Source organism: Dromaius novaehollandiae, chromosome 10 (assembly GCF_036370855.1).
Source record: "Dromaius novaehollandiae isolate bDroNov1 chromosome 10, bDroNov1.hap1, whole genome shotgun sequence".
Taxonomy (NCBI): Eukaryota; Metazoa; Chordata; class Aves; order Casuariiformes; family Dromaiidae; genus Dromaius; species Dromaius novaehollandiae.
In genome coordinates this window covers 17,891,533-17,918,559 of record NC_088107.1, presented here as the reverse complement: position 1 = coordinate 17,918,559, position 27,027 = coordinate 17,891,533, and the positions used below count along the sequence as shown (strand labels likewise).

The window sequence follows — 27,027 nt, the reverse complement described above, 5'->3', positions numbered from 1 at the left end:
GTCAGTGTCCTTTCAATCTTATGAAAGAAAAAAAAAATCTAACTACACTTCATCATATAATTTGTTTTGCTGTGCATTCCTTAAGCCTGACAACTGCACTGTACTACAATTAGCAAAGTTAAGAGCCTCGGTTGCTATAAAGATAAATTGTATTGTTTCAGATGTTGCAATTGTAAATGATGGTCCAAACCTATGCCTGAAAGGAGAACTTTTTTTAATTATTACTTCTGCATGTCATCTTTAAAAATTTAAAGAATTGTAAGATTTTATTCTTGAATTTCTTTAAGAATCACTTCTTTGTTATGTTCAAAAGGTTCACAATACTGACATTGAACACTGGTGCAGAAATGTGCATTTGACAGGCTACTTAGCCTACAGTACATGATCACTTATATTTTTAGTGTTAGTTACAAAATATAGCTGAAGTCTCATTGCAGAAAAATTTTTCAAATAGTTTTTTTTTACCTTTGCCATGTTCAAGATTATTAGTGTTTAAAATGAAAGAAAGTTGGAGCATTAGTATTGCTGTTCAGCTGCATCTTGTATTCCCATTTAGAGCAACTGAAAGTAAATTCATTTAAGCATATCGTGTAACCATTTTATACTTAGGTTTTGACCATACAAGGAAATGAGAATAGTTTTGATGCAACAATTTATAAATGTGTTCAATTTCAAGTATTAGTTTAATTGACTGCGTGATTTTAGTGTTTAGATGTAGTATTTTAACTTGGTCATTGTCATGTGTTTTCAATTAGATATTTTACTAGTTATCTGATACAGCTATTGCATGAATATTGTGTTTTACTTGTTAGCTCAGTGCAATATGCAATAGTATGTGATAGTAATCTCAGATTAATTAAGAGTTACAAAGGTTTGAAGTTACTAAACTTCACAAAATGCTTTGCACCGAGTGATATTGCATAGATTAGAATGGATGCATCACATTTGCTGATGTCCTAAGTGCTTGTTTTGCTAACATACCGTACTCAGCAAGGAGCAGGCATAGTAGGCTTACATTTATGTTGTTAGCTGGAGAACGTGAATTTCTATGAACTAGAGAGTGAATTCAGCCTTGGTATCTCTGTTAGCCGTGTCCTTAGGCTTCTCAACATAAAATCATTTATTTCTCTGGCAGGCATTTCTGCCTGTAATGTCCTTTATCTCCCTAGATGCCTTCTGCTCTCTTTGTTTTAGACCTTGCTCTCTTAACAGACTGTTTAGTGAGGTCCTCTACTCTGAGGCTACTAAATAAGACCTATTTTATTATAAATACATGCTTACTCATGCTTGCTTGTACTCGCTCACTCACTCTCTCGCTCATTCACACAGTCAGTCAAGTCACTCTTTACATTTCTAACTTCCTGAGCTGTCTTTTCTCTGGTGGCTTCCTACCTGTACTATGCTGTGTTGCGGTGTACTTTAGACAAGGGTAGATTGCACTGCGTATAAATATTAAACAGGAATTCATGCAGTCTTATTTTATTCACACATTTGCATAGTACAGAACATGAAAACTGTTTGGAAGTACATAGTAAAGAGTGTAATTATTGAAGTTTAAATAAAGAACTTGTCCCTTTCCAAAAACAAATTATAGCTTGACCAGAAACTTAATTTGATCCAGAAATTAAGAAGTCACTGAGTGAGTTTCCTTGGCCTGTGCTATTCAGGTCAGATTTAGATGATCATAATGATTCCTTCTGCACTCAGTGAAAAGCCAGGAGTCTAGAAACTTTGCCAACAAACTTTTGGCATTTCAAGTCAGTTCATAGTCTGGTCATCAGGGCAGGACAATCATACGGTCTTCAGAGATTAATAGCTAATCGGAGGAAAAAAAAAAAAATTCCCACCCTTCCACATTTTTTAAACAAAATTCAAAATTGAAATGTCTAAAATTCACTCTGAAAACTTTTCAACCGTTGAAAATTTGTTTAAAGGCACATCTGTAATTTTATGCTGAAACAGCTGTATAGCTGCTGCTTAGAGAAGTATAGTGGAAGAAAACTAATTGTCTTGAGTTGGGAAATGCAGCCATTTATTCCTTAAAGAAACTTTTTTCTATAAAGTTTTCTCTGTGATGCTGCCAAAATCAGAGAAACCATAACTTATCTTTTATCATTAGGTGCCCAGAGTCTTTTCATTTCTATGGTGTAAGTTAATGAGAAATTTCCCAGTAGGCTTTCTGTAAGTGCATGCAACGTGGAACAGACTTAATATGTCTGGCCTTGGGATACACAGCTTGAAGGGTTATAAAATTGGTCATTTGATGGGGAATATTCTGAAGCACAGGCTCTCATGTGTATACATTAAAGTTTCCAGAACTGCAGGAAATAAGCAAAAGCAAGTCATTTGACTTCTTTTAAAGTGTATCTGACGTGCCAGTAAAAGCAAATTGAAGTTTGAAGATATGCCTAGAACAGATCTGTATGCAGTGTTTTGTATAACAAACTTCAGTTGATTCTCAGTGCATCTATCTGGTGAAACACAACTATGCTAATTTTGAAGCTTTTCTCCTTTTTTCATTACAGGTTACTCAAAACGATATTGTAATGGCTGAAAGGCTCTTCGGCATTCTGGCCTATGTAGCATCTTCTGAGCTGCCACATTATCGCATGCTTTCACTACTTGGAGAATCTAGGTAAAAATAGTTGAGAAGGTATACAAAGGAATACAAAGACTATAAAAAAAATTTTTTTTATTCAACAGTTAGTGACTGAAACTGCAACAAATGTTTCTGGGAGAACGAAGGGTTTTTTTAGCTTGTTTTGTTTTTCTATTATTTCTGAACATCCTTCAGTTCCTTTTTTGCAAAAAAACTTGGTTCTGTCCTATTGATAAGCTTCAAGAACTCTAAATATTAGAGTATCAATTTCTTACTGTGGAAATTGGATTTCTGTCTGGGTAGAACATGTCACCACTTGAACAACATATTGTTACAAACAGTATAGAACAAGTGATTATCATATGCAGTTGAAATTTCAGCAAAACTGTATATAGATACAGTTTTGATACAATGAACTGAACTGGAATTTGCTAGAATGCATTGGTTAATTGTTTCAACTGTCATGAGAAATCTTTTTTAGGTAAAAAGACAAAAATTTCGCAAATCTTACAGAAAATAGTGGTGTGTGTGGTTTTTTTTTTTTTTTCTTGCACAAATACTAGCACTTCCTCATTCATGAAGACAAAAGTTTTCTCAGAAGTTATGTGAAGTCTATTTGGTAAGATAAGTCACTTGCACACAAATGCACTACTTGTTTAATTCTCTGTGTTGGTGAAAATTTTATGGACTTTCACACTGAAGGCAGACTATTTTTAGGGCTGGTGCTGTAAGAAAAAAGGTGCTTAAAAAGGCTATTTTTAGTCTTCTACAGATGACTTGCTTAAAACTTTGTCTTCTTCGCAAGACTTCCTATTTAGGACATGCGATGTGATATATGTCAAAAAGCAAATTGTACTGAAGCAAATTAATGGAGGAGTATCTAGACTTATCTATATATTTTAAGTGACTCGATGCAATAAACTGAAAGCTCATAAACTACATGTTCAAAGGCAGAGAGGAAAAAGAAAGACCATTAGATAACTAGAAACATCTGCACTTTAAAAAAGTTTCCAGTAATTAAAACTGTAAATCTTTTTATTGTCTTTTCACAGGAGGAAGCAGTTCCACTATCTGCTAGAGGGAAAGGGAAAGAAATCTGGGATTGGAAATGAGGAAAGTAATGATAACAGAAGAGCTGGAGGAGAAAGCACAGCTCGAGCCACGTTGAATTACACCACAAAGGACTTTCATATGGAAAAGCTTGAGGTACGTATGTCATTATAAAAATACTTTCTTCCTCTATTATATAACTTTCGACTGTTACTCATGGAATCTGTCAATATATCAAGTTTCACTTGGGCTCTTCAGAATGGCAATTTTAAAATATCACTGCTTACCATATTTACATGTATTATTCAACAGTTTAATCAAGCATTTCATCTAACTAATTTATGTCAGAGTACAGGATAATGGACTGTTTGCATCTTTAAAGAAGTGGTTCCTGAACAGTGCCATGGTCTTGTGAATACATTCTCACCTAAGAGCCTTACTTTGGTAATAAAATGTGCCTGCATTAGTGATATGTAATAAGTGAGCATAGTTTTTTCACAAGGATAAATAGAATTTTGCACATGCTAGGATTATTTAATTTATTTAGAAAGTCAGAAAGCATATCCCAGAGCGAATTGGTGAAGAACACCTTCAGGCAAGATTAGAGATAGTATAGGCTGTAGTAATAAAGACCTGTTTCCTAGCTTTTAAATGAGTTAGAAGAAAAGAAATATAATAAATTATAGTTGGTAATAAAATTGCAGGCTGACTTGTTTCAGCCAAGTGCATCAGTCAAGCTTGTTTTGGTTTGTGTTTTTGACCTGCTAACTCCTTTGCTTGGGCAAAAGGAGATTGTTGTCAGAGAGGACGTGCTTCTTTCAGCCACTGTCTCCTTTCTGAGCAATCTCCATGAGTTCCAGCTAGTATGCACTATTTCCCACACTTTGTCCCTTTAGCTGCTCTTTGATTCTGTGGGAATATATAAATCTTACAGTGCCAGAAATGTAATGAAGTTCAGTAAGCGCTGAACTCGATTATTGCATTGCATTTTTCATATCTCAAATAGATTGCATGGAAAAGAGACAGTGACTGCCTATGTGGAAAGACTAAATTTTAGCAAAATTTTTACCTTCAAAAGGAGTGATAGCAGCTGCATAATAGACAGCCGTTAAAACTACGAATGGCATAAAGTAAGCCAGAGAGATCTCTTGCCCTTTACTATGGAACAAGCACTGTGATAACACAATAGTTTTTGTCCAGTCTGTTAAAAAATATGCTTTTTTTTCTCTTCAGTGTAGTGATTCACACCTTGTCCTTCATTGTAGCATTATATATGTGACTGCAGATATTACAGGATATCACAGGAGAAGAGTAAGATGGGCAGTGAGGGCCAATTCCTGATTCTCATCAACTGTAAACTAACATTACATGATCGAACCAAAACGTATTGCTAAAAAAGGCAGGTCAGGTTCATTGAATAATCTATTTTTCAAATAAAACAATTGGAAAGTATTTTCTCTGCTGTATGTCTCATTAAAAAAAAATAAAAAAAAAAACTTTTGCTGGGCCAAAGCATGACCTAACATTTTTGGCAATGCTATAAATCAAATTAGTTAGATATTTAGCACCAATGTAACTCTTCAAAGCTTATTATAGCATTTTATGGATGAATTAATATGGTTTACAAGTGACTAAAATGCAGAACCAGTAGTTGCATTAAGTGTGTTTTCTTGGTTTTATTTTTTTAAATATATTTTTTTTAAAGGTTCAGGTTACTTCAGTATCTAATAGAGTGTATGTTAGCTACGCACATGCCAGTATTCATGGGGGAAAACATGCAATGGGTGCGTACTAGCTTATTTTTCTCAATGACGGTGCTCTTATTATGGCAAGTAGCTGCATAATCATGAGAAGCTAGAAAGGAAAGAAAGAAAACAAAGAAAAAACAAAAGTCTCGAGCTTTATAGTGTCTGTACGTTTTTTCCTTGCTACCCCCATAGGCAATAAAAACTAATGCTGTTAAGATTTTTACATGGCTTCTTCAAAGTAAATTTTAGTTTATGAATATTTAAACCATAATAAGATTATTTGGCCATATTCATTAAAGCTGAAGTAGACCCGGGACTGTGCAATCTAAAATTGAGAAGTGTATGATGATCTCTTTTCATGTCAATTACTATTTTCTTTAATTCATTAAATGTTCTCGGTTGTTTTATAAGTTTGTTCTTGTTTAACCTGTTCTTCCTTTGTCTTTTACAATGTGCAATGGTTCTCCCATCCAGGAAATCAAGGAAAGAAAAACACTTTGCCAGACTTACATCGAGAACTTAGTGAAAGAAGCTGCTGACATCAATATGAAAAATGAGTCCTTGCAGAAGCTCTGGCCTCAAATGTTCATTGAGCTTGTCAGAGATGCAGTGATAGAAATACGTAATAAAAATTCCTACATGAAACTCTGTTTACAGCGGATTGCTGATCAAAAATAGTAGAGTCAAGGCCTGTTGTTTTTGCAAGCTTTTGGTTTCAGTATTGTGTGATGTTTCACCAGACTTAAAACAATAGAATATAAAATTAGAACACTTTTCCCTTTCCCTTCTCCCCCTTCCCTCTCCCCATTTGGGATGCCTTTAAATTTTAATGAACTGTTTCCACTGCTTTACTTCTTGGTAGTTTTCAAACAAAAGTTTATTTCTATAAAGCTTTAACAATGCTTCTTTGGCTGAATTAATGAGATAACACAGATGTAAGTTGGTGATTATACCATGGCATAAATGTTTTACTAAGTTATTGTTTATTTTTTTTCTGCTACCCTTGCTGCTGTAGTGCTACAGCATTGATTTTAAGGAACACATTTATTTTTTATTGAACACTTTTCAATTATCTGCTTTTTGACTATTTGCTGCTGTTTAAAGAAAATCAAGATTAGGGAATTTTTTTATGAGCAGAAGCTAATAAATTATTGTTTTTACACCCTGAACTTGATTAAGACTTTATATTTAACTTGACAGATTATAGAACATGTTTTCAGATCATTATCATAGTGCTTGGTATTAGCAACAGTAACTAGAGGATTAACAGCCAGGTGATTAGCAGGAGAGACGTAGTCCTAGGAATGTGAGAATTATACAGTCAACTCACACTCAGGTGAAGCTGGTGCATTGATATTGTCAGAAGTGACCCATTTTTTAGTGCATGGTACAGTGATGCCCTTTAAGGTTAACAAAGGTATGCATAGTGAAAACATGCTGTAGGTAATTGCTCTTCAGCCTAATAGATATTTCTTACCTGAAAAATGTGATGTATGGCAATCTTTACAGAATTTAATAGAGCTTAAATCACTTGGATGCTAAGGAAATGTTGAAAGTCCTGTAGAAACTACTCTAGCAGTTGGTAGAATTTAATAGAAAAACAATCACTCCTCCAGACTTTTTGAACTATTTCATGGAATTTATAGCAAGATGAGTGTATTTGATAGGATTTTCTTTCTTTCCATTGAAAAATTGCTCTCTCCAAGTTTTATGGTGCTTTTTATTAAGGGAACAAATTAAGTTGCTGCAAAGAAGTGAGAAGAGGAGAGTTTACAGTATAGAAATACAGTCAGTATAGAAGTGATCTTGCAAAAGCTTTTTGGATCCATCAGTTCCTTTACATCATCTCTGTGCAGGGGGAGGGGTGGAGCAATTCTAGCTCTGCATGGGGACAGAAACCTCAGCAGCTGTGTGAAAGTACAAAGCTCTTCTGATGATGTAGCCAGAGCAGATGGGCCCCTTTTGAATCACATTCAGCAGCAATAAAAGATTGGAAAAAAGCATTTTAAGAAGGGTGGATTGGTCTAGAACAGGAAGTTCTTCATGGGAAAATCCAGAGAAAAGCCAGACCTGGTGATACTGAGGCTTTAGAAGCATAATCCTGATTGGAGGCTTTATAAGGTAGCATCTTGATAAAACGAAATGAAATGCATCGGAGGGTATTGGCTGTGAGTTGTAGAAACATATCCTTAGAATGCACTGTGTGCTCCCAGTGGTGTGTGAATGCTGACAGTTCAGACTCTCTAATAGCAGCTGTTTTATAACAGGATTAAGTGACTAAAGTGAGGGTAGCTAAGCAGCTATTATAAATGAAGAAAAGGTTAATATTGGGCTGTGTACTCTATTTTTTTTTTTAGGACCAGTAGGAACAAAAATACTTACGTTTTTCCTAATCTGTCGTCTTTTTAGGGAACAAGTGAATGATGGATTAACATGATGTTAGACCTAAGAGTGCATAGAATTGTAAACAGCCAGACAATCTTAGAATTGTTAGCATGCTATATATTGTTTATGTGTATATCAAAATTATTTTAGTCAATTCATACAGAATTGTGTGATTCATTACTCTAGTAGCTGTGCTCATTACTGAGTTCCTGGAAACCTACAAATCTGTTTGAGGTTGGTGTGAGCAACTTCTTCTGAAACCTAGATGCTGCATATATAGACTTTCCTGTTCCAGATGTAAATCATGGGGTTGGAATAGCGATTGACTTTGAAGCTGTGGACCTTGTCAGTAAAACTTTCCAGGCTGAGAACAGTCATTTTCTGTTTGAAAAACATTTAAATATCAAGATTTGGTTTTATGAAATATTATTATTTGATATGTATTCAATCCAGAATGGACCATTGTGATCTCCTTATCTAATCTGACTTTCTGCACAGGCAGAGAGCAAGAATGCTATATAGCAATTCCTCATCATTTGGAAATAATCTTAAGGGTTAAAAGCTACGGTTTTGACTTTTAAATCTTGAAAACATGTTTTTCCCTTGATCTTGGATTGTTTTTACAGTTTTCTCGTTATGCTTTCAGAGACAAATTTCTTCTTTTTCCAGACAAGGACAGATAATGATATATCTTGTTTTTATTCAGTTTCAGTTTAGCCATGTCATGCATGAAGGCCCCATTATGTCATGCAGAGTCGTTGTTTATTATGCATCAGTCTCCTTACTGAAGATCAGATTTCAGTAGAGGAACTGTATTTCATGCACTCTTTCTTGATATGGAATCTGCAAAAGTAAGAGAGCTGCAGATATACCGCCACAGTAGAACAAAGGGAGAAGTGATTCACTTGATACAAACCAAAAGCTGATCCTGTCAGTTTTGAGGAAAATAGGGTACTGCGAGGAGGTTTTATCTAAGTAAGTAAAACTGCTCTGCTGGCTAGGATCAAGTGTTAGATCTGAATCCTGAAACAGCTGAAAACTTTGTTTTCCAGTCTGCGTAAGTCTATGATGAAATACTAAAATATCTTACTACACTGCTGCAAATAATCATACTTTTATCATATAATCTGTTTAAAAAAAAGTTAACCTATTAAAACACTGGCCAACCTGGAAACTAAGTTATACTATTGTGCAAAAGGTAGTGACCGCACAATCTCTGCATACCTTCTGCAAATTTAAGATAAGCGACTACATTTTTTAATCAGAGCAATAGGTTGTAAAAGTGACAAACATTGATGCTTTCTGTTGCTACTTTACATCATAGTGACATATAATTAACTGCTTTTAGTTAGCTAGTTTATTTTAAGAAACTGAAACAAATACTTGCTCTTTCATACTATTAAGCAACATTCACAAAGATGTGGTCTATAGATTGGGACTTCAGTGGGCGTATTCAGAATTACGATAATAGCAATTTGTTTTGACTGGGAAAGCAGATTACATGAATATGTTTCTATTCCCAGATCACATAAGCTTTATTACATGTTGAAGCTCAGTTTCAATGAAAATATTTTCTTTTTAGTTTAAACCAGAAGCATCAGTCTTCTGGGGGTTCGTAAGACTTGGTGTTCTGCTACATGCATATAAGGAGTGGGAAAAGAGGAGACTAGCTATCGCTTTGCTTTATGATCTGATAAAATTGCTTTAACTCTGAAGTGAATATAAACCAATTGATTTTTAACCTAAGAAGCAGAGTTTAGGTTACACAGACTTAAGACATTCTTACACAAGGGTAATGAGTATCTGCTTACACATCAGTTCAGAGCATCGTTTTCTGAGCATGAGCCTAAAGAAATTGAATCTAAGGGACTATTTATACATCCAGAGGATCTAACTTGTTGGCTAGCTTTGCCTACTGTTATCAGCAAGAGACAGAGAAGCTCATCCAGAAAGCTCCACCATCTAGAATAACTTCTGTCTTTGTTTACTGTGGTGAAAACAGCTTTTCTCTACCAGTTGTGTACTTGATCTCGTATGTCATTCTTGTACGGATGGATGGACGTTTCTGCTTGTTGTGTCATATGTCAGGAAGCCCTGGTGAAGAACGGAGAAGTCTTATGGGGAAAAACTGATCTTAATTTTTCTTTTCTTTTTCTTTCTTTAACTTGTAAATGGGTGTATCACAAGTGGAAACCTTTTTGATAGAGGTACACCATGCACAGAAAAATAGAACTGTAGGCTAGAATATTTCTACCAAATCCAGCATTAGAAGTATTGAGTATCCCCAAGAAGTCTTTGTAGAAGATGATCACATATTCCCTAATACTGATTGCATTGACTTGAGGAGGGGCAATATAAAAATTTCATCCACTTTTTTTGAAGGAAAAAAAAAAACACACAAACTGATGGTTTCAGGATTGCTCTGGACTTTTGGTACAATACAAAGAAAAACCCAGACAGATCAGATTTCTTGGTGCTACAGTCTGTGTTGGCTAACAATTTCAGTAATGCTTAATTCCACTTTTGGTGGCTATCTTCCTAATTAGACAGCTGCCTCTCTATTAAGGAAAAATTATTCTTGTGTGTTATCATATTCTCATTATGGACCGTGTCTGTGTTCAGTCCATCGATAGGTGGTTATGGTTGTGCTATACTGGTATCCAATGTATTGCTGCATTCATAAATGTGGTACTTCCTAGTTTCAGACAAACTATTCCTTTAACTTTTGCTTGATTAATGCGAACATCCCAAAGATTAAAAACTGGTCTATTAGCAGTACTTCATGTTACATCTAACAGATCTGGAACTTTACATGAACACTGAGCAGATCATAAACAAGTTCATTCTTTTTGGAACACTAGGCATGGGTAACATAAACATCACTAACCTTTTCGAAGCTGAGAATGATACCTTTCCAGAATCAGGATAACAAAAAGCTTTTCTGTGTGTAGTATCAAGCGTTTAGCACTTAAACACAGGGGAGGATAGCCTGGAATCACATATGGTTTCCATCTATGTATAATATACCATCAGACAAGTGATTGTAAAGTTGATTCAAACTTAAGTGGTGGAGAAACTGTGCCTATGAATGTGATGTTTGTGTTACATGCTCACATAGTCTAGACATCTTGGTTATGCAGGTAACAGTGGCATTAATGTAATTTACACTTGGTGAAACAAACCATAGTGGTACATGGAGAAGCCATGACTTTCTAGTCATAAATGTTAAGTTAACTGGCTAGCTATTTTATACTTCATTTGGAAATCAAATTATGTGACAACATATGTTGTAGTTTGTGTTCTATATAGGTATGTATCGTGCAGCCTATCTGCATCAGGTTCCAATGATCTATGTTTTCTAGTAGAATAAAGAGAGAATTGGAATTGACAACAAAATATAATAAACTTTGTTCAACTGTCATATCCTGGGTAAAGTACATGCTAAAGCTGTTGGAGTGACTTGACTATGAAGCTTTTGTGTAGGTCTACAAACAAGAGCCTCTGTAGAAATGTAGTTTTGATTCCAAAGAAATGTCAATAATAAAATGTGAACATTCAGTTTTTTGTAATCTAGAAGATGAGAACTGGCTTGTCAGCTTGGAAAAGAGAAGAATTGGGAAAAATCTGAGGCAAGCATTTCCAGCTGTGACAAGTACCATTGGATTAGTCAGTGAATAGTAAGTAGAATATTTAATAAAGTGATTGTGTTCCTATGGAGATTGCAAGGATGCATGGAAACTATGGAACCTGTAAACTCATGGCAAAAGACATGAGCACTGATTAAAAGACCTGAGCATGAAAACCTCTCTGACATGGCAGTCATTTGTTAAAAATGCACCTGTGCACTCAACACTATGTCACAACACTCCATTCCAGTGCAATGAAAAACCAGGGGCTATCTGAATTTTCACCATGTCCTTCGAGGTTTTATTTCTTCTCTTGTGTTCTTCAGTGTTTATCTAGTTGAAAGCCACATAAACAAGCATATGCTTAACAGTTATAATAATGCTAATTGCTTTATTAGAGTTGAAGCCTTCATTGCCCTGGGCATGTGTGTCTAGATTAAGAAGTAATCAAAAAAGCAAAACATTTTATTTTTATTCTCTTGCTTTAAAAAACAAGATGCCTGGTTGTTCTTTCGTATCGTGGATAAATCTGGGAGCGTACAGGAAATGGCCCTTTATGTGAATTGTCAGGACTTCTAGATATAACTGTAGACCTTGATCTATCTTTTTCACATTTACCCTCATCCCACATCCACACTTAAGCACACAGTTACTTCTGATCACGTGAGTATTTCCATTATTTTTTAGGATTTTTCAGAGACTAGGACTCATGGGAGCTAAGATGTCTTTGATTTTTCTTTCTTTTTTTTTTGGCCTGAAAGAAGAGGTATAAGGTTAAAGGCAGTATATTAAGTTTAAGTTTATTATGTAAGTGTTTGGTTCAGGCCCTTCTATATTTTGAAGCCTGTTACTGGATGCTCAATTGAAATGAGTGTATTACCCAAGACAAATCTTGATGTAACCACAGTTACATTTAGTTAATGCTAAGTATCATGAGCATTTAAAGCCAAAGTCATTCTCTTTGGTGGTTTTCATTTGTTAATGTAAATTATGAACTGTTCCTAACATGAGCAGTTTAATTTACTACAATAACGAATGTCTCCCTGACAGTATTCAATCTTTGATGGAATGCAAAGTAGATTGTAAGAAAGATGCTAACTGTAGACATCTGAAACTGCAGGTTTATGAAACAGAAGGATGGAAATAAAAATGGAAATGGAAAGCTTATTTAGTGAAAATGTGGATGCTGATTTTATTCCTGAGGACTGAGTGATGTAAGTTCCCTACCTTCCCTCCTCCCACCCAGGAATAACTCACTTTGGACTACTCTTTATATTAAAGATGCTGTGAATGAAATCTAAACACTAGTTTATTCATTTTGTTTGTAGATTAAATTTATAGAGGATAAGCAATTCTGATCCAAAGGGTTATTTATGAAGCTTTGTTTGTTGCGGTTTTTCAGTGCTGTCATATGTGTCTGCTGCAGGTGTAATATTCCAAGATTTAAATGTGAGTTGACATGCTGCTAAAGATTCTGAGAGGTATTTGTATTGATTCATATTCTTTACTGGGATGCATAATCACAAAGCAAAATCTAAAACAGAACTTGTGTGAACTGAAGCTGTGGCCCTGTTGAACTTGTTGCAAGATTCCCAGTGATTTGAGTGACTAGAATTTCACATGTAATTTATATGCAAGGCGAGGCTTATCCTAACTTCTTTTTTTAATATATCTACGGTGATATCTATGCCTCAGCTAGTCATTTAGGCTCTACAGTAGTTAGAGGGAAATAGACACTTCTACAATGTGATGCATCTGATGTAAATGTCCATCTCTTCACAGGATGAGTAATACAGTGGAATTGCCAGTTTTTTCCCTTGTCAGGTAAGTCTAGACATTCATTCAGATGTTGATGTGTGAATCTGGATGGACAAGTTCTATCTTTACCACCTATTGTCTACTTCCTTCTCATATTGTCTACTTCCTTCTCATGCAGTTAACACTGGTATTTTCTTCCATGCTAGTCAGAAGCCATAGAACTAGCCCACTTTTTGATAAACAAGCAGGTGCTCACTTAAATTTTGGTTAAAATCTGGGTGTTCTAGATTTCCAAAATCAGATACGCGTTCTCCAAAGCATGCTAGACTTCAATGAAATCTAGCTTGCTCAGCCCTTTTGTCACCTTTGAAAAAAGGGGCTTGGGGTCTGGCACACTCGGACTCTTCTTGGCTGTTTTTGATTATGTAAATTGCCAAATAAAGGAGGATGATATGGTCCTGTTTCTTATGGATAAAGCTGAAGATTGTTAGTGTGAACAGGAATTGTTAAATAATAGCTATTTCTACGCTCAGGTCATCTAAATGGATTATATAATAATACACACACCTGAGCAGTAAAGAACATTGCAAAGTATGTTAAATATGCTAGGTGACAAGGTGACAAGCTAGAAGTGCATGTTACGTTTTTTTTATTTTGACATAAGTTTATCTTGTCTTAGTTGTGTGTTCTCTGACAGTGAACTGACTGGTTTCAAGGCAGTTCTTCTCCCACATACAATGATTATTTAATGTGCTGAATGACGACAAATAAAGTAGGTCATTTGCAGATAATACTAGTATTTTCTGAGTTGTAGAACAGATTCTTCATATATTTTGCAAAGAGTGCCATTCACAGTATTGTAAGTTTTATTAAAAAAGAAAAGTCTGCATCTTTAAAGAGAAAGATTGGTTAAATATGACTTTGGAGGTGTAAAGGACCCTTCAGCTTTGTTGCTGGAGCTCTTTCAATTGAATCAATCTTGATCTCATTGCTACTTGGAAGGGAAAGCAAAAAAGGAACCACAAGTGATACAAGCAAGTTGTATTGATTTAGTCTGTCATCGTTGGTACTGAACTTTTGCCCTTGCTTGATGCTGGCAAACACACTACTGCTGTAGCCTCACTCACAGGGTTAACTAGAGACACTAAGTGGCTGGTTCAGGAAAGTATTTTAGTAGATCTGGATGTGCTCAGGGCAGTTTCCAAATTTGATCATCACATATTGCCTATATAAGAAAATCATAATTTTCAGATCTTCTATAACTCCTCATCACTCTGTCTTTAAAATGCAGTCAGTTTGTCCCAGCAACACGGCAAACTTTGTCAGTCTCTCTTAGTATATGATCTACAAATGTGTTTGAGGTCTTTCAGCATAACAGATGCGTGTCAGTTGTAAAGGTTGTCATATTAAAAAATATTTAAGAGCTAACTCACTGTTGATTAGCTCTTATTTTATACTCCAGAGACACATTTTCATAAAATATACTTGTCAAGCTTATCCAAAATGATACTGTAAGGAGGCCATAGGATAAGAAGCAGTGCCTTGGAGAGGATTGTCCCCTGGTGTCCTAAATTTTAACAGCAAAAATGAAATAAAAATGGTTAGTTGTATTAGATACCTGGTAATGAGCCGACAAAGGTGTTAAGGCAGCCAGGTGCTGTATGTGTCATCTATAGTGTATATTAAGTGCTGGGCAGCTACAGAGCAGCCTTGTGTATTTTTAGAGGTGTGAGAGTTGCTGTGGGAAGCCAGATCCTTTTATATTTCTCCTGTTCTGCTCCTATTAGGAGGCTCTTGCTTTCCCCACCCTTTATTTCCAAGCTCCAGGGTATTCTATTATTAAGGAAAACATTGTCAGCACTGCTTTTAGCTTCAGTGCTTGGTTCAACAGAAGGCAGGCACAGGCAAATTTATCCCTTTCCCCATCTCTGTGGTGGGGAACAACTACAGTGAGGCTATTGCTTAATTAATATCTGCTATCATCAGTATAAAGTTTAAGCGGTATAGCTGTGCTGTGCAGAGAGGGCAAGGGGAAGAATGCTAGGGAGAGGGGTACTCAGTCAGTGGGGAGTGAAATAGTTCTAGCACATGTCATTTCAATGGGATTTTTTTTCCTGGCACTGTCTTGTTGCAAAGGGAGGTGCACCTAGAGTCTCTTTTTTGATTGCTCTAGGTTCAAGTGAATCAGCAGATGAGGGAATCGCTTGCTTGGCTGCCACTAACACAGACTTCATTAACTAACACTTTCACCTGTAACAGTCACAGGTCAAGTATTGCCTGGATTTTTTTAAAACTAGTCTGCCTTATATTCTGGGGAGGATTCACAGCTCTGTTTATTGCTCACTGAATCTACAGAATGACTGGAACTTGCAATACATAAAATGTACTGAAAGTAAGTAGTTTTGTGTGCTTTTGTGCTAAATATTTAACATCTCTTTGACGTGTTTTCTGATTTAGAGTAGAAGTTTCTAGCTGTGGATTCTTTCATACATATTTGGGGTTTCCCTTTTCGGCCCACTCTGTTTCAGAATGCAATCAATTTGGTGATTCCTTGTCAGAAGCATTTGGAAATTTAGAACCAGGTTGCCAAGTTGTTGGCTTTTGATCTTACAGTATTTTAATTTTTTATGGCAATATATGATACAGCTAAGAATCTTGTAAATCTTTAAGTAGGTTCAGGGAAAACTGACTTCAGCTCTTTTGAAAATTACTTCAACATCTTGGCTGAAAATTTTTACCTATTTTTGGACAAAGCTTTAAGGGACTTGTTTCCTTAACCTTTCAGAGGACTGTTTTGTAATGTGCTCAAGACTAGGTATTTCATAAAGTGTGTTTTTTTGAGGGACTTGCAGAGTCTTCTAGAGAGAAACATTATTATACTCAGCCAGTTCACTTTGTTTTCATTCTAGGCTAATGTCGTGTGGTGTCAGGTGCTGTCTGGCTTTCCTTCATTTTAGCCTTGTGTGATTACATCTGTCTTTAAATCAGAGAGAGGTAGAGCTTCAGAAGCTACCATGTCTTTGCTTTGTCATCTGCCTGGCAGGAATTATGATACTACAAACTGGGATCCTGATTTTTGGCTAGGGTAAACTGAGTCCTGTGAGAGTCATCAACTGCAAGCTAAGAATACTAGTCACTTGTACACAGTGAAACAGAGCAGATATATATCTTATATGTAATCTGTTTACTGTAGGCCAAAAAGGTGTTTTTTTAAAGGAAATTTTGAGTTAGATCACATTGAAATAAACTTCCTAAACAAAAACAAAAACTTGTCAGGCAGAAATTGCACAAGTAGCTTTCAGAAAATTCAGAGCTGCTTTCTAGAAATTCTTAGTTATTGTATTTAAGATTTCATAGACTGCTTAACTAAAGCCATTTTAGCACAGTTGATTTAATTAAATTCCTGTATAATAATGTGTCAGTGTCTCTGTGTGGGGCTGTTGCTTTGTACGTTTTTGATGCTTGTTCACTTACCTAAGCAAGCTGGGTATGTGGCTGTTCGTCATTACTTGGTCAGCACAAAGCAATCAGCCTGTGGTACTAATTTCTTCTTCCAGATGGAACAAGAAATGAAGTATATCCTAAATTGCTGGGATTCTTGGAAAATTTGCATCTGCTTTCAGATCTGAGAAATCAGTGCCTGCATGAGTAGCAAATTATATCTTGCTGTTCTTAGTAGGAGCTGGGGAAGGCTATGGATTCTTGCAGCTGTATCTGGAAGTTTGGGCTCAGCTCTGATCGTAGCTAGGTGGATGAACTGGTTATTTTTGTGACTGGAATGGAGATCAGGAGCAAACCAGCACAAAATCTATAATATAGGCCTTCCTAGTTTTGCTTCTTCTGGATCATGTTGGGAAGATGAAGAGTGGAAGGGAGGTCAGAGAGGAAGAGTGCAAGTTTGAGGTGGAGGGGACCATAACAGAAGCTGAGGAAATGCTTCGTACCCTCCTTGGTACGAGGGGAATGGGGCAAACCAGCTGCCTCTGGTAGGTCGGGCTGTGGAGCAGACAAAGGCCTGGGGCACTGCAGCTGGGTTAGAGGGCTGGGCATGGGAATGAGTGAGTTGGGAGCCAGGATCCCAAGTCTCACTTGGGACCTGTGCAGCGGCGTAGTTTTCAGAGAAATATGTATACCCCAACCTCAATGAACGTTAATCTTTTTCTTGTACCAATCCTTAACTGTTCGGTTGCTCTCCCCATTCATTCCACGAGGTGGATTTTGCAGACTGTATGTTCAAACAGGATGCCATGTGTCAGGTCAGTGATCTAGCTCAACAGTGAGTATTTTCTACTACTTTATTCACTTTGGGAATTTCTAGTAATCGCTTTAGAAAATGGCAAAGGATAGCTGAATCAGGTGAATAGTTATCCTAATGCCGAAAGGGCAAGCCTGAGCTCCAGAGCTAATTGAGCCCTTTATAGATCCTTTATGAGCAGTGTTCATAATCTTTACTGCATGATGTCTCTTTCTTCCTAATCTGCCAGAAGCTTTCCCAAGCAACATGCTTTATGAAAACCAGTCATTGTGTAAACTCTTACAAGTGTGTGGCACCAGTCATCTCCATGTTCTTTAGAGGGAGTGGGAGCAATTATATGGTCACAGCTATTAAAGCGTTGATACGTTTCTTGAAAAACTTTTTTGTAATTCTGTTCTGTGTTAGAGCAGATACGCTTGCGAATTTCAAGCTAGATGTATTGTTTTGGCGGGGTGGTAACAGCTTGCTCCCACCATCCTTCTTTCCCAGGAAGCTGGCAGACGATCTCTACTATGATAAAATATGGCATCTAGGATAAAACATCCCCAATCCTAATTTCAGAAGCACCTCAGCTTGGCAAGAAGTAGTGGGCAACAGTGGCTAGCTCTCAAAGGCACCTTTCCTTGATGCTGCTCAAGTATAAGCAGGAAACAGGCTGTGGGCAAATCGGGCATGCACATGTAAACTGACTATGCTATCCCTTTCCAGTCAAATGGCAGGGAAGGGTCCAATCCAGGCACCTATTCCCCTATGCTAGGGAGAAGTTTATAGTCCTACTAGTCAAAAAAGAGTAGGCAGAACTGTCTCATCAACAATCTCACGTATTTCTGTGAGGCTACTCACAGAAACTGTCCATTTGCTTCCAAGTTATGTTGAACTGGTGGAATCTGGCACATATAGTGGCTGAAGGCAGAACTGAACCACTTATCTTCTAATGTTGGAGATCATCATCCTCCAGCCTGCCAGCAGCCCAGTCCTTGGAGTACTTTCCTCTTACATGGAATTCGAGAGGACCAGCTATTCTTTTCATGATTCTCTGAGATGATGGTGTCACCATCATTAAACCACACATGTTTGCAGAACCTGTGCAAGTCAAAGACTAGAGCTGGAGAAAATGTCTGAGACCTGAGAAGACTTCTGAATGATTTGGTGAAAGTGGCCTGGAAAAACCAGAGACAAACATGCACAGAATCTTCAAACTGGCCTAAAATGTCTTTTAAATGGACCATTTATTTTACAGATTGTGGCACTGTTACTCCGTTATGCCTCTCCCAGATATTTAAGAAAAAATGTAAATGTATTTTCTCTGGCAGGACCTGAGCTTTAGGCTATAGATCAAACAGGTTCAAACATTTTTCTGGCTTTTTTTTTTTTTTTTCAACTTAGCCATTTATTTTGATTGATTCTTTTATATTTCCATCAACAACTACTCATATTATATTTCAATGTGGTCTGGCCAACAGTCTTGATACAGAGACAAAAATCTTCAGTATTGGTTAACCAAGCTACTAAGAGATGTATATTTTCATTCTGAAGTGTGGGGTTGTCCTTGCAGTGTTATAGGTGCCTTGTCTACAGTTTTTTGGAAGCTTCCAACACTAAGTATTTAAATGCTAATTCATTGGCTCTGAATTCTCTTCTCAAGTCAATGTCCAGCCTTCTCTGCTACAAGTAGCAACATTAATCCTCATTCCTCTAATGTACCTGCATACAATGGGCAATAGAATTAGGATTACACACAGTTGCTTAAAACATGTTGCAGCTGTCTTTGATTCTGCAAGACTCTCTCCTTACAACTGTACTGCTGGAGAATGCAGCTGTTTTTTGCATTGCTGAAAAATGGCTGCCTTTGCAGCAGCATCTAGACCTTCTTGGATGCTTGATGAAGCATCATTGTAAAAATACAGCACTGCTAGTGCTCCTGCATTTATTATTAGTGGAGGTACTAAAGTGTTTAGAGCAAGTACTAAAAGTGTTTTTTGCTATCACAAGAAATTGTACATAGAGGATGCTGCAGAGAACTCCTCTCTGTCTATGTCTTATTTGCTTGATCTGTCATCTGGAATTTAGAAGGTCCAGGAGGTTCGCACACAAATAATTCTTTGAGACTTCCATGATGTTCCTGTCAATCTCAGCTTTGATATTCTTTGGCAAAGAAAACCTCAAAAATGTGGAGTTGGATGCAGGCAATGCAGATCTATTTCTGCAGAGAGCCTGTAACAACAACAATGGGAGGTGTGAGCTGCTGCCTTTATCCATTAGGCGTTAGTTCCAGTATTCAGCAGTGGTGTGTAATTGTCTATATTAAGCATTCCATTTTTTAAGTCAGAAGAAAAGATGGGAGGCTATAAAGCTGCATGAGGTCTCCTGGGAAGCATCTAGTGGCATTTGGGAGTTGCGTCTGGTTGTGCATGTTACAAAAGAGACAAGTTTTAGCTCAACATCAAGGCCCACAGGGATGGAAACCAAGGAGTAGAGATGGTAGATTTTGGCAGCTCTCAGAGTTCAAGTTTATCTGTGAGCAGAAATGTTACCACCCTTCATTTCCATTCCTACTCTGATTGTCATTAAATAGGAAAGTATTAAGATATTTCTAAGACTGAAACTAGTCTGATCATCTTTAAATAGGAAAGTATTCAAACATCTATAAGACCAAAATGAGACAAATATGAAGCCACCCCTTCCTGAATGCTTGCTGGTTTTTTGGCTTTTTTAACCTTGTGCCTATCACCTCCCTCAGTCCTTTGTCCTTTTTTCTAAACTCTTTGCTGTGAACCTGATCTGACAGGACTATGCTCATGGATGTGTGGATACTGGAGGTGAGGAAGATGAAAACAAGCTTCTCTGTAAAATAAAAACAATATCCATCGCACCTTTTTTGGGTCCAGTCCCACAGTGAATTCCTTAACTTAAGTGAGTGTCTGGGTGACTTACTGGGATTGTTCAACTTGTTTGGATTTCCCCTTTTTTTTTTTTTTTTTTCACATTGCATTTTGCATTGCAAGAGTTTTTTCCTGTTACTATTGTTACTTTTTTTAAGAAACAAACATTTAACAGGTTAGCGGCATACTGTGCTAAATGAAACACATCAGGTATGTGCTTTCTTCATAAAGTTGGTCGCCCAAAGCAGAGTTTTGAAGGTCAGCAACATATTTAATGATGGAATGGGGGTTAAGCACATTCATGAAGCTTGGCCAGTTATCTTACAGAGTTGGTGTTTTTTACTATGAGACCAAAAGCATCACTCTGTTAAAAACTTAGGAAAGCAAACCAAAAATGCTGCTGTAGCGGTCATCCAAATAACAGTATTCTGCTTGTGCTGGGCATCCTACCTATTCCAAAGATGCTGACCAATTAAGCTCAGCAAGTACTTAATTTCACATTGTCCTAAAATTGCTTAATTTATATTCTGCAGATTTACCCAACTTCAAATGATTGCTTAAAATATTATTTATTGTTATAAAACTTTATAATATTAGTATACACTGCTTACCATGACAAAGCTATTCCTACTTATAGATTAGTCTATGGCTGCTATCCATAGGTGAGCCTACTACCTCCATTCTAATTTTTGTATGCTGAGTCTTTTTTACATTTTATTTTTCTAGAAGCAAAGTTAAAGTGCATAAACCTACCTCCCTGAATCTCATTCTCTGTTTTATGAAGTGTTTCATTTTGTGTATACTGTTTGCTTCCACTCCACCCACCTTTCTCAGTCTATAACATTTATCTGAAGGCTAGCAAGCTAAAAAATCTGAAAGAAATATTTTTACCCTGTCTTATCTATTGCAGCAACTGCTATTCTTTGGGCATATAAGCAAAGAGGGAACTACCTACATGCTTATAGCAGCTTTATACATCTGATGCATGCGGTCAGCCTGAAGTCAGCTTTAGATCAGTCTCTAACTTGCCACATTTGAAATATCTTTGTGAGAATAATAAATTCTCTGTTGTGGGAACCACAAAAGAGTCCATACCCCCAAAAATTAAGTGGAAGATCACATTTCAAAATACTAGAAATTTAGGCCAGGTGTTTAAAAAAAAAAACAAAAAACAAAAAGCAAACCCACATTTTTATGTATTTTCTTTGTTTGCCCATGAAGCTGCTAAATTAAAAAAAAAAAAAAAAAAAAAAAGCTTCAAGATACAAAGATGGGGCTTTTTTCTAGAAATTCAGAAGGTGGCTAGAAGTTCTTCTTTACTTTCCCTTCTGTCATCCTTCTTTTGTAAGAAGCTGATAGATTAATACTTAGGTTGTGTGTATGCACATGCATGCTTATACAAGTGTTTGCATGCATACTTCTGTAGTCATTGCATCTCAGATAAATTTTGAAGTAACTATCAACAAAGTGAACTGCTGTTCTGAGTTTCCCAGTGACATACGTTCTGGGGTAATCTGAATTTGTCTTGTAAAGAAATGTCACAATTGGGAACAATTTATCTCACACCAAAGATCTTGATAGGAGATTTAATTGTTCAACAGATGACATCATTAACTTTTTAATGAGTAAATGAGTAAAAGCACTAGAACTTGATTTAGTGATTTTATGTATCAACCAGAGCTGGTTGTGTCTGTCATCTTACACGGATTCATTACAAACATCTTAGTGTACTTTTTTCAATAATTGGAAATGTAACCCACACAATTTTTTCAATGCAAACTGGAGGAGGCTTAATTTTCTTCCACTGGTTATCCATCATCAGGAATGGTAACCTTGCCACTCTGTCATCAAATGCCATTTCATAATTCTTATAAGCAGAAATCCAATTGATAGTACCATTTCTATTGTACTTAACCTCTGGAGCATAAATTATTTTAAATAGGTAAATTCTGTTTCTGAGATAAGACCTTACATTTTTCATCCAAGAGATATTTTTCCTTCCCTGACAGCTCTAAGAATATTGTGAAAAAGAGTCCTAATGGGCAGTATACTCCATTAAGTACTGCTTATTCTTAAAATGCTAATACAGTTGTTCTTGAAAACACTTCTGCAACTCCTGATGATAGCAGGAGCAATCTAATTTCTCCCTCAGTGAGATGATGGTTGCATTTTCCACCCCTTCTAGGTAGTGGGAGCAGTATGGATTTCTTCTATTTCGTTTCAAATTTGAAACCGCAAAAGTGAGAAGATTCTCTCCTTTGGTGTTGGAGTGCAGTTCATCTCCTTGCATTTATTTCAGAGCCTTAGGAAAGATTTTTGTTTGGAACCAGGGGCTGAGCAGTTGTAGAGTTTAGTAACCCAGGACAGGAAGCATCTCTGGCATACGAAAGGCCTTTAGGATATGGAAACAAACTCAGAAAACCAGAGCATCTGGTGAAAGAAAGAGGAAAATTAATTTGCCATGGGATATGAGACCACACAATAGAAAGCTACTTTGTACTGCCTTGAAGAAGCCATTTCAGTTTTCTTGGAGACAACTCTGAGGACATTAACAGGTAAACTTTCATTATTCTACAGTTCATTCTGTCTTTGGATTATAAGTCCTCCTGTTTGCCATCTGTTTGTACCTCAGCACAATTTATTAGTCTCTCTTCGAAAATCCATGACCAAATTTGAAGTAACATCTTCCATGAAACAGCTATTGAGGACAGTGACTTAACAAACAGAAAATTTAAGTGTATACACCTCCTCACTGCTCTTGTCAGTGAATAGCTGTTTGAGCCTGGCAGCTGAATGGAAAAGGCAGGACCTTGCACCTTTTGTCTTGAGGCTGATTTGCTCAGTAGCGTCTCCCTCAGGTCATAGTGTGGTTTTTTTTGTCTCTCTCTCTCTCTCTCTCTCTCTCTCTCTCTCTCTCTCTCTCTTTTTTTTTTTTTTTTTTTTTTTTACTATTTTGGAATTTTTTCATTCCAGAGCTCCTACTTGAAAAATTCCAAGCAACATTTCAAGGAGAAAGTTTTCAAATAAGTGTCCTCCTTTTCCAGGAGGATTCAGAAAAAGAATTATATTCATGGAATATCCATTTGGACAACTAGCAGCGCAGTCAGTTATGCCAGTTCTTGGAGATCCAGGTAAAGCAGCAGCACAGTAACTATAAAACCTGTATCTGCCTGTGTACATTAGTACCTGTAGCCTTCCTAAGGGTCCTGTCCTAAGAGGAAAGGAGCTTGCTGCATTTCTTCCTGTCACAGGATGTGAAATTCATTGCAGTAGATAAGCACATCTATTTGACTTTTTTCTTCACTCATTCAAAAATTTCTCACCTGTTTGCTGTCACTTAAAAAGAACAAAGACAAGTTCACTTTCTCATCCAAATACATACTTGGGATGGTTTGGAGAGAAGGTATGTTCCATTTGCTTGCTTTATGCCTTAGGGAACATTCAAAGGGTTTTTCTGGTTTTCATCTTTGTGTGTTTTTTTAATAAAGCAAAAAAGGAATAAAGGATGGGGGTAAAAGGGAAAAAAAAGTGAGGTGCAGAGGAGTCAAGATCACCTGAGAAATGGAATTTAATTGATTCTAAAAAGTCAGAGATTTCCCTTAATTCTTAAAATATTCTTTTAGCATTTCTCTTTAAAGAACAAATACATGTGCACAGACATTCACCCAGCAGTGTATTTAATAGTAATGTCTTTTCCATCTCTTTTCATAAGTTCTGCTGTCTTATAAAACTTGAGACTTTTTTATTGGGAGGGGAAAGTAAGGAATGGAGTAAAAAGGTTTTTTCTTAAGTTTGGAACGTGTTGTTCAACAGCATGCACGTCTGCATGATTTCACTGACTGCTGCCTAGGCAATGGCAGGTTCTCTGAAAATTTTGACTTTGTTCAGGAGGAACCCGTCCAAGCACTGGGAGCTGGGCTAAAGGCAGCCTGTGAACTTGTGAGAGCAAAACATCAAGACTTTTGGAACTGTTCCTAGGAAAGGTTTGCATGTTCCAAATGCTAGCCTTGGGGATGAAATATGGCTCAGAGCATTGATCTCATTAAGAACCAAGGAAATAGAAAATAAATTATGTGGGAGACTAATGTGTAATTAAAAATTTAGTGGTAACTTTTTTTGAACAAAATATTGTGCTGCTCAGAGTCAATCAATAGTTCAGGTAACTGCTAAAGGTTTAGAGAGCATTTTCCTTGGCACTGGGTAGCAGTCTATTATTGCTGTTCTTATGGGTAGTGACAGTTGCTCATAACACCAAGAGTCCTATTACAACTACTACTCTTGCTGCTTTAGACAGGACACAGATTGGACAGGCATTAGAGACAGAATTGAGAGAGATGAGAAGAATTGTTTGAATCTGGCGTTCTCCTGAAAAAGATACAGAAGAAGGTAAAGAATGTAAAGGATTTTCTTGTATTTAGAGTATCTTGTTAAATAGAGATGGAAGATCTTTATTTAACTCATGGGCTGAATCTAGTCGTGCATACTGGGGGAATTTTTACTTTAAATATTTGTAATACTCATGATAGTCTCCTAGTAGCTTTAAAGGATTAACTGTGAAGTGAGCATGTAGAGACTGCAAGTCAGGAGTGGACTGCTACGAACAAACCAACTTTTCTGAATGCTGCAGGGATTTCAGTATGAGGCATTCAGGAGGCAACACTCATGAACTGTTTGTAGTTTGACTGCTAAGCAACTTCAGCTGTCCTTTCTTCTCCCCTGATGCCAGTTGTCCTACATCTGAAGTTTCACAGTATTTCAACTTTCAAGTCCAACATCATTGAATTACTTTGAAATATTTGACCCTAAACTTCTTGTTCAAGATCGCACACTAACTATATGGCCAAGATGGGAGGAGAGCCAAGTATTTTGGATCATTGTCCCATATTCTAATCTCATGCTGTACTTTTCACTTTTATTCGTAATTACCATATCTTCATCTTCATCAAAGCATGCTGTTCCTCATATAGAATTATCCTTGTTGATCTTCTATAGATACACCAATATTTGGTATTGCTTGTACAATTCATGAGGATGTTATAGTACTTAGTGAAATAAGTTAATATCATTTTAGATTAACATCTGAAAAAACATTTTCTCATACTTTCAATCTGGATCAGCTAGATAGAGTATCTTTCCCATCCTGGGAAAGCAGTATTTCAACTGAAGGAATACTTCCAGAAAAACTGGAAAGAACTTGTTTGAATTAAGCTCATTCCCAGGACTCACTTGAATGAATGAAATTTTCTAGTAGGTGTTGTTTTCCTTCTGTTGACTCAGGAACAGGGCCCTGAGCAACCTGATCCAGTGTCAAAGTCAGCCCTGCTTTAAACATGTGGTTGGACTAGAGGAACTCCTGAGGTTTCTAAACTATACTATATCTTCAGGGGGAGCAGAATTAGATTCCCAATTGTGTTGTCCTATTTTATAGTCCATTTTGTTAGTCCTCTTAAACAGATGATCATGTTTAAGATATAAGCTGATGCTTAAAAGAAAAAAAAAAAGGCAGTTAAGCAATTCTAAGCTAAAATTTTTATCTTATAACAAAAGTGTTGTGTGTGTGTGTGTTCTTCCTGAAATAACATCATTTATCACTAGTGAGTTTTTAAAATGTATGAGTAATCACTAACTCAATTTCATGAATTTCACTGTGTTTGTTCATTATTGTTGCCACTCTAGTTGAAAATAGCCAAGCAGCTGTGACACATTTGGATAAGGAAGCTAACTTGGCATTCCTCCTTCCTCCATGTGTGTTCTAACTTCAGCGTGTGCTGATTTTGTATCTGTCATGGGAGGCTTGCTCCATACAATGTCGTGTGCTGGAGAGAGAAAGCTTTATAGGAAGAGAACATCCAAATCAAGCTCAAAGCTTGACAAGCTTCAGGTTTCCTGGCTATTACATGCAAGACTGCCACTGATAACTTAGGACTGTTTATAGGTTTCAGGCTGGTGCAAAGCAGTGGTTTCTTTACAATTCCTGGTCAGTGTTTTCATAAAACTAAAATACCAAAGGAGAGGACAGGTCTAACTTCCTGTCTAATAAAAGTACTTTATGGAAGCTTTGGGACACAGCAGTGTGTTCACTTCAGGTGCAGCTACATCCTTCACTTATCTTCACTTGGGATCTCCTTGATTCTGCTAAAACTATCACAGTTGCAGCTCTGTGAACCTGACAGAAGCAAGGCTCTTGTTCAGCAGCCATTTTCAGTGTCACTTACACCTGCTCATAATCTATTAGGAGAACAGATATGAAACTGAGAACTATTCCAGTCACAGAATCCTTGTCTACAGCAGTGATTTCAGTTTTGCATATAAAACTGCAGCACTAGTCTTAGGAAAGTATGGGATTCTTCAGAAAGTTTCTCTAGTGGACAACATCTTCTGACAGGGCAGAACCGCGGAGTGCACTAGGAGCAGATCTAAGGCTCCAAGGAATTGTGGTGTAAACATTCTGCAAATCTTCCACTATAAAACTCAGGGGAAAATACCTTTGCCAGGTCATAAAAGTTGCAAATCATGACTTAAGGATAAGAGTGGTTTCTAACTGGAATATAATCCATAAAAATGTTTTTTTTAGGCTAGTAATTGGAAATTAGCTTCTCAACACAGACCCTAGCACAGAGATCTTGTGAGTCTGGATGAAATGCAGAGAGGAATAAAGGAGAAGACAGCCGCAAGTGATCGTTCAGAGGATGCCTGATGTCCAGGCAACAGACCCTGGAGCCAG

At 36.9% G+C, this 27,027-nt stretch overlaps 2 protein-coding genes across 6 annotated transcripts in view; both read left to right on the top strand.

Annotated features, from left to right (window-relative positions):
* Positions 1–6,566, top strand: part of LRRC49 (leucine rich repeat containing 49) — a 61,352-nt gene extending 54,786 nt beyond the window's left edge. For all 4 annotated transcript variants that reach the window (XM_064517466.1, XM_026113373.2, XM_064517467.1 and 1 more), the window contains 3 exons: positions 2,526–2,635; positions 3,652–3,805; positions 5,872–6,566. In XM_064517466.1, the coding sequence (XP_064373536.1) occupies positions 2,526–2,635; positions 3,652–3,805; positions 5,872–6,075 (468 nt within the window). In that variant the 3' untranslated portion in view covers positions 6,076–6,566. The remainder of the gene's footprint in view (positions 1–2,525; positions 2,636–3,651; positions 3,806–5,871) is intronic.
* A 133-nt stretch (positions 6,567–6,699) lies between these two features.
* The window catches only part of THSD4 (thrombospondin type 1 domain containing 4), a 448,823-nt gene continuing 428,495 nt past the window's right edge, over positions 6,700–27,027 (top strand). The window contains exons 1-5 of one of the 2 annotated variants that reach the window (XM_064517462.1): positions 6,700–11,459; positions 12,529–12,622; positions 13,191–13,232; positions 22,489–22,858; positions 23,277–23,434. The gene's annotated coding sequence lies outside the window, so the exon portion shown is untranslated. The remainder of the gene's footprint in view (positions 11,460–12,528; positions 12,623–13,190; positions 13,233–22,488; positions 22,859–23,276; positions 23,435–27,027) is intronic. The other variant, XM_064517464.1, reaches the window with a different exon arrangement.